The 14790-nt window shown below is 44.0% G+C and overlaps 1 protein-coding gene across 1 annotated transcript in view; it reads left to right on the top strand.

Annotated features, from left to right (window-relative positions):
• The first annotated feature begins 548 nt into the window (after positions 1-548).
• The window catches only part of LOC138783857 (macrophage mannose receptor 1-like), a 39341-nt gene continuing 25099 nt past the window's right edge, over positions 549-14790 (top strand). Inside the window, exons 1-6 of the mRNA XM_069959126.1 lie at positions 549-822; positions 5933-6325; positions 9424-9597; positions 11584-11745; positions 12835-12948; positions 13988-14128. Of these exons, the coding sequence (XP_069815227.1) occupies positions 765-822; positions 5933-6325; positions 9424-9597; positions 11584-11745; positions 12835-12948; positions 13988-14128 (1042 nt within the window). The 5' untranslated portion in view covers positions 549-764. The remainder of the gene's footprint in view (positions 823-5932; positions 6326-9423; positions 9598-11583; positions 11746-12834; positions 12949-13987; positions 14129-14790) is intronic.

Genomic DNA, 14790 nt, shown 5'->3' with positions numbered 1-14790 from the left:
TAGTCAATTTGTCCTGTTGCTGACAATTTCTGGCTGGCTGGGATCTGTAGTTCAGCTATACCTATCCTCACTGTGCTGTGTCCTGTGCACGTGGAGCTGCCCCTGCAGTTTCCTGTCCATTTCCGTGTTGTTTCCTTCATTTTCTGGGGTTTCCAGGTTTTCACGCAACCTTTCCTGTGCAGAGCTTTGGTCCCCTGCAAAAATGCTCGAGTTTCCCGTTGACTTCAATAGGGTTCGTTACTCAAAACGAGCACCCGAGCATCGGGAAATATTCGTCTCGAGTATCGAGCACCTGAGCATTTTAGTTCTCGCTCATCTCTAACAGTTAATATCCTAGAGGAAATGTACTTAACATAACTTTTTCGCACAACCAGAACGTATAAACTTCTCTATAGACACTTTATTCATCTGTCCAGTTTTGCCACAGATGACATTAAAAAAAAAACAACAATAAGACAAGAAATTACGAAATGCTTCCGAAGAAAAATGATGCAATGAACTGACCAGGAGGTGTGGTCCCACATTGGCTGAATTGTGTCTCCCTGATTTAATTACGTAACAATCATGAACAGACTTATGAAGGCAGGAAGGACGGGGAGGTTCTGCTTTCTTTAAGGTCAGGATGTGACAGGATATGCTTTCATTATTAAGAGACCACAAATTTGGACTATTACTTCCTATAGTGGGCTGCAACTGGATTTGCTTATTGCAGTTATACTCACATTGTTACCTTAAGAACCGGAAAGAATAATGAGATATTTACAATGACTGCCTTCATACTACTCGCATTATTACATCTACTGTGGCCATGCTGTCTGCTGGGTGAGTAATCCGGTGTTCTTCTTATATTGCTAGTTATCGATGTCGATATCAGTGTGTGGACATATCATCGGACAGTGGTGGCATAGCTTGCAAGAATATGTCACTAGGGTCTGACTGTCATTTTGGGGGTTAACCCATGCAGTACTACTTTGCTGTAGGAATCAGAGAGGGTTTATTGTATTTACCAAGGAGAATAACAAAGTACGTCATGATACTTGTCAAGTAGTGTTGTGACCGTGTAAAACAAAAGACTATCGGATCATAATTTATACAAAACGGTGACACGTGTACTCCAGGGGGACACAATGTCTTTAGGGTGCAGCACAGTATATAGTCACAGTTTTGGAGGTACTTTAAAGGGGTACTCCGGTAAAAACCTTTTTCTTTCAAATCAACTGGTTTCAGAAAGTTATATAGATTTGTAATTAACTTTACTGTTTAAAAATTTTAAATGAGCTGCTGTATGTTCTACAGAAAGTGGTGCATTCTTTTCAGTCTGACACAGTGCTCCCTATTGCCACCTCTGTCCATGTCAGGAACTGTCCAGAGCAGCAGCAAATCCCCATAGAAAACCTCTCCTGCTTTGGACAGAGGTGGCAGCAGAGAGCACTGTGTCAAACTGAAAAGAAAACAATATTTCCTGCAGGACATACAGCAGCTAATAAGTATGGGAAGACTTGAGATTTGTAAATAGAAGTAAATTACAAATCTATATAACTTTCTGATATCAGTTGATTTGGAAGAAAAACATTTGTGCCGTAGTACCCCTTTAAGGTTTCATTATAACTTTCAAAATATAAATCAACAGGGGATGTGAAATAAAACATGTTTACGATTTACATTCATTATTTTTTTTAAATTTTATTTATCATGCTGTAAAACAAAGCAAAAAGAGACCAAACGCAGGAAGTTGTGGTCATGTGTCATCACAGAGAGAAGGTAGTCATGTGATTGATGGATGCATTGAGCCATAGCTCTCTGTACTGACCAGGACTTCCTGTATTTAGGAGACTGGACCTAGATTTCAAGTAAGTATAGCTTTCTTTTAAAGCATGATAACTAAAAAATATATAAATAGATAATATACTTTATTTCACATCCCCTGTTAATTTAGGTTTTGAAAGTTATAGTGACAGTGACACTTTAATGTAATATGAGTAGCGAGTAGTTGATCCTATGTACTTGCATAATTTTGGAAGACAATGGACACATTTGCCTCTTAAATTAAATATAAGACATATCAGGCATATTTCTAGTCTTCGTTAAAAATTATGTACCATTTTGCCGCAGTAGAATCTACACAACCTCCTCTGTATAGCTGGTTGTCCCGCTGCTTTTGACATACATCTGAAAGCAGACTGTTCCTGGATGCTTTTGGCTCAATTGGGCTTTGGACTTTGGAAAAATTGTTGTAAACAGCAGTTCAGAGTACAGAGAGAGAAGAAGACATCCAAGTATTCAGGGGGAGCAGATCACATATATGGGTTTCCATTCACTCAGCAGAACTTTGGAGGGTTGTCTCAGACCAGTCCTCACCAGGGCTGTTCCAGGTTGGCTGCTCACACCTCACATACAGCAGGTCCAACTGTAAGTACACTGGTCAGTACTGCCCTCACATAGGACTTTTAGTAGCCCCACACATCCCACATGCAGTGTATCTGTGCAGATGCTGTAAGTTTCCTCCCCCTGCTTAATGTCGTAGCCCCATTGTCATGGTACATGTTGCTGCTAAACGTCCTTACAATAACAGCACGGACATTTCCATAGCATAGTGACCAACAGTCCTAATCCACCACCATGCAATAGAATGATACAAACCACACCTGGAAGATCAAGTACAAGGGGAAAGACCAGTGTGTGTTCTTGGGGGGGGGGGGGGGGGGGGGTCGGGGAGGTCAGCAATGTCATATGCAAGCCATACTATACTAAACTTTAAACAGGCACAGCCGTCTCCTATCTGAGTGTTTAGACTGTGACCGATCAGTAGAGGCAGAAAGAGACGTGTGCTACTGCGTGCCTCCCTCCCCGCTCTATGTCCATGTGAGCCTTACATTGTAAAATAATATCACTGTACAAGGCCTGTATAATGTTCCTACACAATGGCTATTACTACCCAGTAGTCACTAATATTACCACAGCTATCGAATGAAAACAAGCACAATGTGGAGACCAATATTCCTTTTCCAAAATGACCATATAGTGACATTACTAGTTGTACTTTGTAGATCATATAAAAGGACAATAAAATATAGGACCTCCTTTTTGGTCCCACCTTAAGGAGATCAATACTTTGTTGTCCGTGCGGACAGTACAAACAGGAACCCAAATTCTAACTGCGTACCCGATCCGAAATCAACAGGATTCTCCCTGTAACCATTTCACCTTTTCTTATTGTTTTTCTGTGGCCATATTTCTCTGATACACATGGTGCAGTATATCAGACTACCAATTTGAAGCTGACAATCCTCTTTATTGCTAGATATGGGCCAGCACTATCTTAATATAGTCTATTTCTCCTGGGCTAAAGGTTTATAGGTCCAACTTCTGGAGAGTCTCAATTTTTACCATTTGTCCCAGGGCTTTAGAGTTTGCAGAACTCAAATACCAGATAAGATGGCTATCCCTCCACACCAGAGGGCCGTACCTGAAATTGTTACCTCTCCACACCAGAGAGCTATAGCTGGCATACTTACCTCTCCAAACCAGAGAGCCATAGCTGGGAGAGTTACCTATCCACACCAGAGAGCCATAGCTGGGATACTTATTTCTTCACACCAGAGAGCCATAGCTGGAATATTTACCTCTTCACATCAGTGAGCCATAGCTGGGATAGTTACCTTTTCATACCAGAGAGCCATAGCTGGGATACTTACCTCTCCACACCAGAGAGCCATAGCTGGGATAGTTACCTCTCCACACCAGAGAGCCATAGCTGGGATAGTTACCTCTCCACACCAGAGTGCCATAGCTGGGATAGTTACCTCTCCACACCAGAGTGCCATAGCTGGGATAGTTATATCTCCACACCAGAGAGCCATAGCTGGGATAGTTACCCCTCCACACCAGAGTGCCATAGCTGGGATACTTACCTTTCCACACCAGAGTGCCATAGCTGGGATAGTTACCCCTCCACACCAGAGAGCCATAGCTGGGATACTTACCTTTCCACACCAGAGAGCCATAGCTGGAATACTTACCTCTCCACACCAGAGAGCCATAGCTGGGATAGTTACCTCTCCACACCAGAGTGCCATAGCTGGGATAGTTACCTCTCCACACCAGAGTGCCATAGCTGGGATAGTTACCTCTCCACACCAGAGTGCCATAGCTGGGATAGTTACCTTTCCACACCAGAGAGCCATAGCTGGAATACTTACCTCTCCACACCAGAGAGCCATAGCTGGGACAGTTACCTCTCCACACCAGAAAGCCATAGCTGGGATAGTTACCTCTCCACACCAGAGAGCCAAAGCTGGGATAGTTACCTCTCCACACCAGAGAGCCATAGCTGGGATACTTACCTGTCCACACCAGAGAGCCATAGCTGGAATACTTACCTCTCCACACCAGAGAGCCATAGCTAGGATAGTTACCTCTCCACACCAGAGAGCCATAGCTGGGATAGTTACCTCTCCACACCAGAGTGCCATAGCTGGGATAGTTACCCCTCCACACCAGAGAGCCATAGCTGGGATACTTACCTTTCCACACCAGAGAGCCATAGCTGGAATACTTACCTCTCCACACCAGAGAGCCATAGCTGGGACAGTTACCTCTCCACACCAGAAAGCCATAGCTGGGATAGTTACCTCTTCACACCAGAGAGCCAAAGCTGGGATAGTTACCTCTCCACACCAGAGAGCCATAGCTGGGATACTTACCTGTCCACACCAGAGAGCCATAGCTGGAATACTTACCTCTCCACACCAGAGAGCCATAGCTAGGATAGTTACCTCTCCACACCAGAGAGCCATAGCTGGGATAGTTACCTCTCCACACCAGAGAGCCATAGCTGGAATAGTTACCTCTCCACACCAGAGAGCCATAGCTGGGATACTTACCTGTCCACACCAGAGAGCCATAGCTGGAATACTTACCTCTCCACACCAGAGAGCCATAGCTAGGATAGTTACCTCTCCACACCAGAGAGCCATAGCTGGGATAGTTACCTCTCCACACCAGAGAGCCATAGCTGGAATACTTACCTCTCCACACCAGAGAGCCATAGCTGGGAAAGTTACCTCTCCACACCAGAAAGCCATAGCTGGGACAGTTACCTCTCCACACCAGAGAGCCAAAGCTGGGATAGTTACCTCTCCACACCAGAGAGCCATAGCTGGGATACTTACCTGTCCACACCAGAGAGCCATAGCTGGGATACTTACCTGTCCACACCAGAGAGCCATAGCTGGAATACTTACCTCTCCACACCAGAGAGCCATAGCTAGGATAGTTACCTCTCCACACCAGAGAGCCATAGCCGGAATAGTTACCTCTCCACACCAGAGAGCCATAGCTGGAATACTTACCTCTCCACACCAGAGATCCATAGCTGGAATATTGCTCCACACCAGAGATCCATAGCTGGGATAGTTACCTCTCCACACCAGAGAGCCACATCTGAGATGGCTACCCCTCTGCACAAGAGGGCCTTACCTGAAATGGCTATCCCTCAACACCAGAGGGTCAAAAGGGTGATAATTGAGATAATAACCTTTAGACACAAGGGAGACAGACTTTAGTATAGTCAACCATCCAATTGGGCATACCAGAAATAATCACTTTTTTCACAAAAGGATCAGACATAGGGGGAGATTTATCAAACATGGTGTAAAGTGAATCTGGCTCAGTTGCCCCTAGCAACCAATCAGATTCCACCTTTCATTTTCCAAAGAGTCAGTGAGGAATGAAAAGTGGAATCTGATTGGTTGCTAGGGGCAACTGAGCCAGTTTCACTTTACACCAGTTTGATAAATCTCGCCCATAGTGTATACACCTGTATTAAAGAATTCATGTTTAGAATTTTGTAATGTAACCTGCAGCAACTAATATACAAGTTGTTAGCACATTTTTTCAGCAAACAGTTAATAAAAATCATCTTGTTTTTCAGGTTCCAAAACCTTTTTAATCCAGAATGACTTCAGCCGGCGATGTCTAGAAGCCGAGAAATCTGGGCTCATCATGGGCAAATGTGATGAGAATTATTTAATGCAAAGATTTCAATGGATTTCTAAGGAGCAGCTTATAAATGTGGAAACGTCACAATGCCTGTCTGTATCATCTCTGGCGGAGGGGTCAGCAGTGACGCTGAGCACATGTGACGCCAAGAGCGACCTCCAGAAATGGGAATGTAAAAAAGAGACATTGTTCGGAGTCCAGAAGGCTGATCTGTACATGTCCTACAGGGATGTAAAAAAAATCGCCCTCTATTCAGGAACGGGAAATGAGAGCCGATGGCAAATCTATGCAATGGATGATTCTTTATGTGCTAATTCTTATGAAGGTAAGGAGGGGTTATCCTTAGAGGTCTAATAGAAAATGGACCCAAAGATGGTGCAACCATCAAATCTATATCATTTGGCTTCACCCCAAGGATGGAGTCACCCTAACCTGATATGGATGCATTTTGGCGTCCACATTACACACGCAGGTTCTGGCCCAACAGTAGTCAGTTTGGTTCCTCAGAAACACGGTCAGGCCTGGACTTGTAACTGTAATGTGTCTATATTAGGCTAGAGTAGACCCAGCTCTACAAATGTGGGTTGGTTGCGTCAAGTGATGCCATTGTAGCCTTAAGGCCCTATTACACAAAAAGATTATCGGACGTATTAGGACGATATTGGACGATAATCTTCTTGTGTAATAGAATGCAACAATCAGCCAACATGAACGATGTCGGCTGATTGTTGCTGTTGTTTGTCTTTCAACATGTTCCCTGGAATAGGAGCGGCAGCAGCAGACTGCTGCTATCTGCTATGGGCTGCCCAGACAATCAAATGATCACCTGCAGCTCCCCGCGGCCCCCCTTTAACCACCCGCTTGCTGCGGGTGCAATGGATGACGGCTAGATGGCAATTAAATGATCAATTACTAGGGAGGCCTGGATCCTTTTTACAAGTTATGGGCACTAGATTACATGTGATAGGACATCGATACAGGGATTTGCGCTGTTTGCCGTTGGAGTCGGGAAGGAATTTTTCTCCCTGTGACGGAGTAATTGGCATCTGCCTCATGAGGGGTTTTACTGGGTCAACACAGTAGGGTTTCTGTAAGTTGAACTTGATGGACTCTTGTCTTTTTTTTCAACCTTATGAACCCCTAGATGACCCTGGACGTACATGTATGTCCTGGAAGTCTGTCACCAGAAGACCAGAGACGTACATGTACGTCCTGGGTCTCTATCGAGCTGTAAAGCGCGCTCCGGTTTGGGGGGCGGCTGCAGTCAGCCCCTCACCATTAAAAAAAAAAAAATTAAAAATGTTTATAAAAATAACCCAAAGCTCCATCCCCAATAAAGTTTAAAATCACCCCCCTATCCCATAATATAAATAAAACATATAAAAATAATTAAATAAATAAACATATTATATAGGGTATTGTGCGTAATTGTCCGATCTATTAAAATATAACAAATGTCATTCCGTACGGCGTAAATGAAAAGAGGGAAAAAAGCGCCAGGATTACCGTTTTTGTTACATTATATATAAAAAAAATTAATAGTAAGTGATCCAAACGTCCGTTCTACACAAATAGGGTATTAATAAAAACTAGAGATCATGGCTCAAGAAATTATGCCCCATACAGCCTCGTAGTTGAAAAACTAAAACCATTATAAGAGTCACAATAGGCCCATTTTATTAATAATTAATTGCAAAAAAAAAAAGGATTTCATAAAAAAAAAAAAACCATTAGAAAATCTGTGTAAGGCTATGTTTACACTGCGTAAAATAACGGCCGTTGTCCGCGTTGCAAAACTACGGCCGTTGTTTTGAGGTTCCTTATAATGACTGCAATGCAATGTAACTACGGCCGTTGAATTCACACTACGTATCAGATAACGGCCGTGGATTTCAATGGGGCCGCAAATGTAAAACTTATATCTGCCGAATTAAACTTAATTTTGATGTAAAAAAATTTCTGAGTGGTTTCTCGGGCTGGGCGCAGTATTTAAAGTAAATGACCTGTTTCATCTCGTCTATAATCATGCTAGGAATCAAAATTGGTTATTTTACGCAGTGTGAACATAGCCTAAACCTGCATGTGGTTGTGTTGGGCTGACCTATAGAATAGTGGTATCATGTCGCTTTTTCCGTATAGTGCATTACGTAGACACAGGAACCCCCCCAATTTATATATTCATCATACATGTTATGGTAGAATGAAAGACGCCATTACACAGTGAACCTATTCCTGAAAAAAACAAGCCATTACATGGCCTTGTAGACAGAAAAATTAAAGTGCTGGAGCTCTTAGAAGGGGAGGAGGGAAAAATTAAAACGCAAAAATGAAAATTGTCACGGTCCACTGGGTCATTTTGGGCTTGATCCTCAAAGGGTTAACTATGTTACTGCAGTTTAATGATGGATTTACATTGCATTACTGCGTGTGTGAACACAGCCTAAGGCTGGGTTCACACTACGTTTTTGCAATAGTTTTTTTTTTAATCTGTTTTTTAAAAAAAACGGATGGAAAAAGGATGCATTTGCGTGCATCCGTTTTGATTCGTTTTTCCATTGACTTCCATGATAAAAAAAAAATTTTTAACGCACAAAAATGAGGTCAGTTAAAAAAGCTAATGTGTTTTGATTTTTTTTTTATAATGGAAGTCAATGGAAAAACGGATCAAAACAGATGCACGCAAATGCATCTTTTTTCCATCCATTTTTTGCAAAAAACGATGAAGAAAAAACGGATTGCAGAAATGTAGTGTGAATCCAGCCTAAGCGGTTTTGCCTCAAAACAGGGAATTGTTTACTGTTCTGATTGGGATAATGGAAAGAAGAGAGATAGTCTTTATGTATATGTCTGGTTGTTAATTTTATACCCTACGGGCCAGTTCAAACTGAGTAAACACGGCGTAATTCCGTGGCGGAGAGGTGCTGTAAGTGAATGAGAGGGTGCGCGCTCCCTCTTCTCTCCGCTCAATGAAGTAACATGCTACTCTTTTGAGCGGAGAGCGGTGGCAGCGGACGAGCGTGCGCTCTCTCATTCACTTACAGCAGCACACTGAGCACGGAGGACCTCTCCGCCGCGGAATTACGCCGTGTTCACTCAGTTTGATCTAGCCCGTGGGGTGTAAAATTAACAACCAGACATATACATAAAGACTATCTCTCTTCTTTCCATTATCCCACTGTTTACTCAGTGTGAACTGGTCCTACTACTGTACCTGTGCAAGTCTTTGCGGGTCTTGCTCCAGCTCTAAGGATCAAGTGGAAACTGCAGTTGACTGTGACAGGCTAAAGCACTGCAAGGCCTAGCCTCCCCACAGAGACCCTTCTTCTCGGGGATGTTCCACCTTGACTGTAATAAGACGACCTGGCAATAATCAATGATGTATTCATTTTAACACAATCACAATGATATAATGTTTTTCCGCAGAAATATTCACTTTAGGCGGAAATAGTAACGGACAACCCTGCAAGTTCCCATTCAAGTTCGACAACAAAATGTATTTAGACTGTACAACTGCTGGACGATCAGATGGGAGACTCTGGTGCTCCACAACTTCAGACTATCACACGGACGTGCTGTATGGATTTTGTCCTTCTAAATGTAAGCCAAATAGTGTATTGTGTACACACAACCCATTGCTTTGAATGTGCAATATCATAAAAACCACAATGTTTGGTTCCAAGATCATAGAAGCAGCCCAGACAAGCTGGTGTAAAAATCAGAACGTTAAAATAACTTTTGACATGTAAAAACGTGACGTGTCAAAAGTTATTGATCACAGTGGGTCAATGCTGAGATCCGCTGTGGTCAGTAGATAGAGTGGGGAGAGAGCGTGGTAGCAGCAGCATCCACTCCCCTATCCTGCTGATAAGGCTGGGTTCACACTGCATTTTTGCAATCCGTTTTGTTTAATCCGTTTTTTGAAAAAAACGGATGCATTTGTGTGCATCTGTTTTGATCCATTTTTCCATTGACTTCCATTGTAAAAAAAAAAACGGATCAAAACGGGTCAGTTTTTTTTAACGGACACAAAAGTAGTGTCAGCTACGTTTTTGTGTCTGTCAAAAAAAACTGATCCTTTTTTTTACAATGGAAGTCAATGGAAAAACGGATCAAAACGGATGCACACAAATGCATCAGTTTTTTTCATCCGTTTTTTGCAAAAAAACGGATGAAAAAAACGGATTGCAAAAACGCAGTGTGAACCCAGCCTAATTCTGAAAATGTAGTCTCATAGACTTACATTGTTGGAATTGACCTTTACGAATATGTGGAACTTGGCCATTGCTGTGATGTTACCGGTGATGCCAGTTCTGTGGTATTATACAGGTGTGATGTTGGTTCCTGTTTGGCCGGTTTGTTGTCTGCAAATGGTCGGTAACCTCCAGGATTGTTGACGGTCCCTTGTCACGGTAACCTGGAGTGGTAGTAGACCTACCCGGGATGTTGGTACTGCCACCCACAGAAAGGGGAAAATAACCCAAGGTGAACAGTGGTGTGTGTGAGTGCAGGTGCAGACAGATAAGACAGAGTCCCGTGCGTTTAGTAGAAAAAATAGAATACTTTACTGAACAAGGTTGGAGGTACACTTAATACAGGTAGTAAATCTTGATACTGAAATGTACTTGCTGACAGTAGAGTAGAACCAGTGACCTGTAGAAGTATGTGCTTTGTGGATATAGGTGCTCTGTAGTAGTAAGTGCTTTGTGAAGAGAAGGAAGAGGAGAGGAGTTGCCTAGGTAGGTAGCACGAGCCCCAGTCATCAGTTATCTGTAGCAAGTTCCCGAGATTACCCAGTCGTCATGGGCTGCGCAGTAGGATACGTAGACCTTTTACTCTGGTAGCTTTGTCCTACTGGGGGTCAGCTCCTCTTGTTTCAGAAGATTGCCCTGCACGCTTTAGAAAGGTTCCTGGCGTGGGCTAGGGTTATCCTAGGTGGCTTCTCTCCTGTGGTAACTGCTTGCATAAGGAAAGTCTCTTTGTCACTGTCTCTGGTCCCTGTCAGGGGTCCTGGCCAAAGTCAGGCCCTGGCTTAACTACTGCAGGAACGGGGTCTCTTTGTGTCCTCTCACTCTGAAAACTTACTAAAGACTGACTCACTTACTCCACCAGGTTAACACCTCCTACAGGGGTAAATCTTAACCCTCCTGTGAGTGGTGGGTCTCAGTGTGTGAGAGAAGAAGGATAGGATAGGACAGAAAAAACACCTGTGACTGGTCAGTTTTGAAACACATGGTATAAAACATAAAAGACAAAAACAGAAGTGACACCTAGTGGGGAAAATAAGATACTACATCTCCCACTTTGTTAACCTGACAGAAAACTTTGCACAGGTACCAAGGAACAGCACCCTGTGCTGGGACAGCACAAATGTACAGCCAGAGAGTGAATGGCAAGGCAGTCTCACCCTCTTCATGGCTATATCTCATGATCTTAACTGGTCTCTGCAGTGATACACTCTGCAATCAATAAGTTTTGACATGTCTAATTACCTTTTTTTAAGTGACAGGTAATCTTTAAATAGTATTGACAATAACATAAAATAAAAGTATTTCCTTTTAATATATCACATATTATTCTCCGCAGCCACATCCGACAGTTTGTGGACAACAGATACTGTTAGTGGTGCCTACTATCAGATCAACTCTGATTCAGCCCTCACTTGGTACCAAGCGAGAATAAGATGCCGACAACAAGATGCCAAACTACTGAGTATAACCGAGCTACATGAACAAGCCTACATCTCAGGTAAGAACTGCCCCCGGGATGATACATTATCGGCCGTATCTGAGGCTTCCGGCTCCCTGAGGTCCCACGCAGCTAATTAGTGACTGTGGCGGGGCCGTGCATGCATACTGCCTGCATACACAGATTTTAGTAATTGTAGTTCGTCTCCATTAACTTCAATTGTACTGAGCTACAATACCACACCCAAACTGAGTGGCACTGTTTCTTGAAGAAAATAGCCACGTTTTTATAAGCCTGGATGACCCCTTTAATGGGAATCAACCACCTCCATGAGGGGAAGTAGAGTGAGTTGTCCCCCTGTACCTTACAGCTGTCCAACGCTGTATTCGGCAGTCTCCAGCGGGACGGCAAATTCCAAATCTTCATGTTTAAACATCGGTCCTGGAGCCCGATAAGTACACATGAGGGCAGAGCCGCAGTGGTATGTATTAATGCTGACTCCTCCCTCCGTAGACCGCCCCCCTCCGTAATGTCATCATCGCATAGGCCCCACCCCTCAGCAGCCATTGGAAGGACCAGTCTAAAGGTCTAGGCCTATGCGCCGATGACATCACGGAGGGGTGTGGCTACGGCGGCAATGTTGGCGGGGTTAAGTGGCATTGTACACCTAGGTAGAGAGGTCATAAAGTAAAAAGGGGGTGACAGTGTCACTTTAAAGACCAATGAAGAATAAATGTATACAGGCTCTCAAGACTTCTAATTAAAAGGTATCTTTTTATCCTTCTTCATTTTTTGCCACTGTTAAACATGTTAACATGAAGAGGAGAATTACTCTGTATCTAAAAACAACAAAAACTAATTAGAAATAAGATAAAGGTAAAATAAAAAAATACATTAAAAAATTTAACAGAAATGTACAATAACCTTTTAGCATGTCTTGTAATCCCACATTCATAGAAACTGTGTTGGTAAACTCCTTTAATTATGAATTGTCTCCCGAGTGCCCTATTATTTAAACTGTACAATACATGTTCTACTCAGCTATGTTAGCACATTGGCATCCCCGACACCACCATTCCACCATGCATCTATGGCATGTATGTATGTAATGTGTGTTATCTAGGGTTATTACCTATCTCTATCTTGTAGGATTATTGCATGGCCTCACCACAAGCTTATGGATCGGACTCAATAGTCTGGACTCTAATTCCGGCTGGAAATGGGATGGTGGAGCTCCATTTAGATATCTGAACTGGCTTCCAGGTAAATATTGGGATTGGTCTTTGGATGGTAACTTACTAAGAGCTATATATCACATTTAAACTTTAAGAGTCACTGTTGTATTTATTTATATATATATATTTTATTTTTTTGCAGAAATCAATAGTCCAGGCGATTTTAAGAAACTTTGTAATTGGGTTTATTAGGCAAATATGCCATTATCTGCATTCAAAAAGACTTTCCCCAGCCCCCCCCCTCCCTCCTCTTTTCCATTCACTGCAAATGATCAGGAAATTGTGTCTTGTTGAATCAGACACAACCCTGTCTGTTCTATGGAGAGGGGAGGGCGGAGGAGGAAGGAGGGAGATTAGTTGGCAGCAGAGAACAAAGGATTACACAGTGGGAGCTGTGTGAAAGCCGGTATTCAGAGGTCAGAGAGGTCAGTGCTGAGTTAAGAGGAGATAGCCCGGTGATGTAACTGTAAGTTGACTCTTTGTTGTCCTGTTTTGGTGCCTCATCTCCCTCCACCCCTCTCTTCTCCATAGACAATCATGAAGACAGGGGGGAGAGCTTCAAACTGCTTTTTCATGATAAAAATGCATTTTTCGGCTAATAAACCCAATTACAAAGTTTCTTAAAATCCCTGTACTATTGATTTCTAAAAAAAAATAAAATAAAAGACAGTGACACTTTAACTGAGTGGTAAAATTTATTCCAGTATTTATCTGCTGCTGTATGTCCTACAGGAAGTGGTGTATTCTTTCCAGTCTTACACAGTGCTCTCTGCTGCCACTTCTGCCAGTGACAGGAACTGTCCACATCAGTAGCAAATCCCCATAAAATCCTCTCCTGCTCTGGACAGTTCCGGACATGGACAGAGGTGGCAGCAGAGAGCACTGTGTCAGACTGGAAAGAATACACCACTCCCTGTAGGACATACAGCAGCTGATAAGTACTGGAAGTTTTGAGATTTTTAAATAGAAGTCATTTACAAATCTGTATAACTTTCTGACACCAGCTAATTTACAAACAATTTTCTTTTTCACCTTGAATACCCCTTAAAACTTGTCGCTTCCTATAGGAAATCCCTCAGAAGAGCCTGATATAAACTGTGTAGCAGTAAATCCTGGAGAAAGCTTAAAGTGGGAAAGCAAGGAATGCCAGAAAAAACTGGGCTATATCTGCAAGAAAGACAACAAGTCTTTAGAGGTCCCCTCTCCAGGTAGGAAACAATGATATTGGTAATGATCACCCTGACAATCTCACTAAGGTTACAAACCCACTTGCCGGATCTGCAGCGAGTCTCCTTGCTGCGTTTTTGCAGGGAGACTCGCTGCAGATCCCGGCCCTATACTTTCAATAGCAGAGAAACTCGCAGCAGGGATGTACATCCCTGCTGCGATTTTGTCTGCAGCCCGCCCCATTAACCCCCCGGCCGCCGGACATTATACATTACCCGGTCCCCGTTCCTGCTTGCTTTGGGGCTCCCGGTGTCTTCACGGCCCGCCCGGCCAATCAGTGCGCTGCGGCGGGGCAGCGCACTGATTGGCCGGGCGGAACGTGCCTGGAGCCGCTGAAGCAAGCAGGAGCCGGGATCAAGTAATGTATATCCTGCCCGCCCCCCTGCAGCCCCGATCGCCCCCAGCCCCCGGCCGCACGATCGCCCCCAGCCCCGCAGCCCCCGGCCGCACAATCGCCCCCAGCCCCTGGCCGCACGATCGCCCCCAGCCCCGCAGCCCCCGGCCGCACGATCGCCCCCAGCCCCGCAGCCCCCGGCCGCACGATCGCCCCCAGCCCCGCAGCCCCCGGCCGCACGATTGCCCCCAGCCCCGCAGGGCTGCAGGCGATCGTGCGGCCGGGGGCTGCGGGGCTGGGGGCGATCGT

Source organism: Dendropsophus ebraccatus, chromosome 2, assembly GCF_027789765.1.
Source record: "Dendropsophus ebraccatus isolate aDenEbr1 chromosome 2, aDenEbr1.pat, whole genome shotgun sequence".
NCBI classification, from domain to species: domain Eukaryota; kingdom Metazoa; phylum Chordata; class Amphibia; order Anura; family Hylidae; genus Dendropsophus; species Dendropsophus ebraccatus.
The sequence above is the reverse complement of the archived record's forward strand: the minus strand, read 5'-3'. Positions and strand labels throughout refer to the sequence as shown.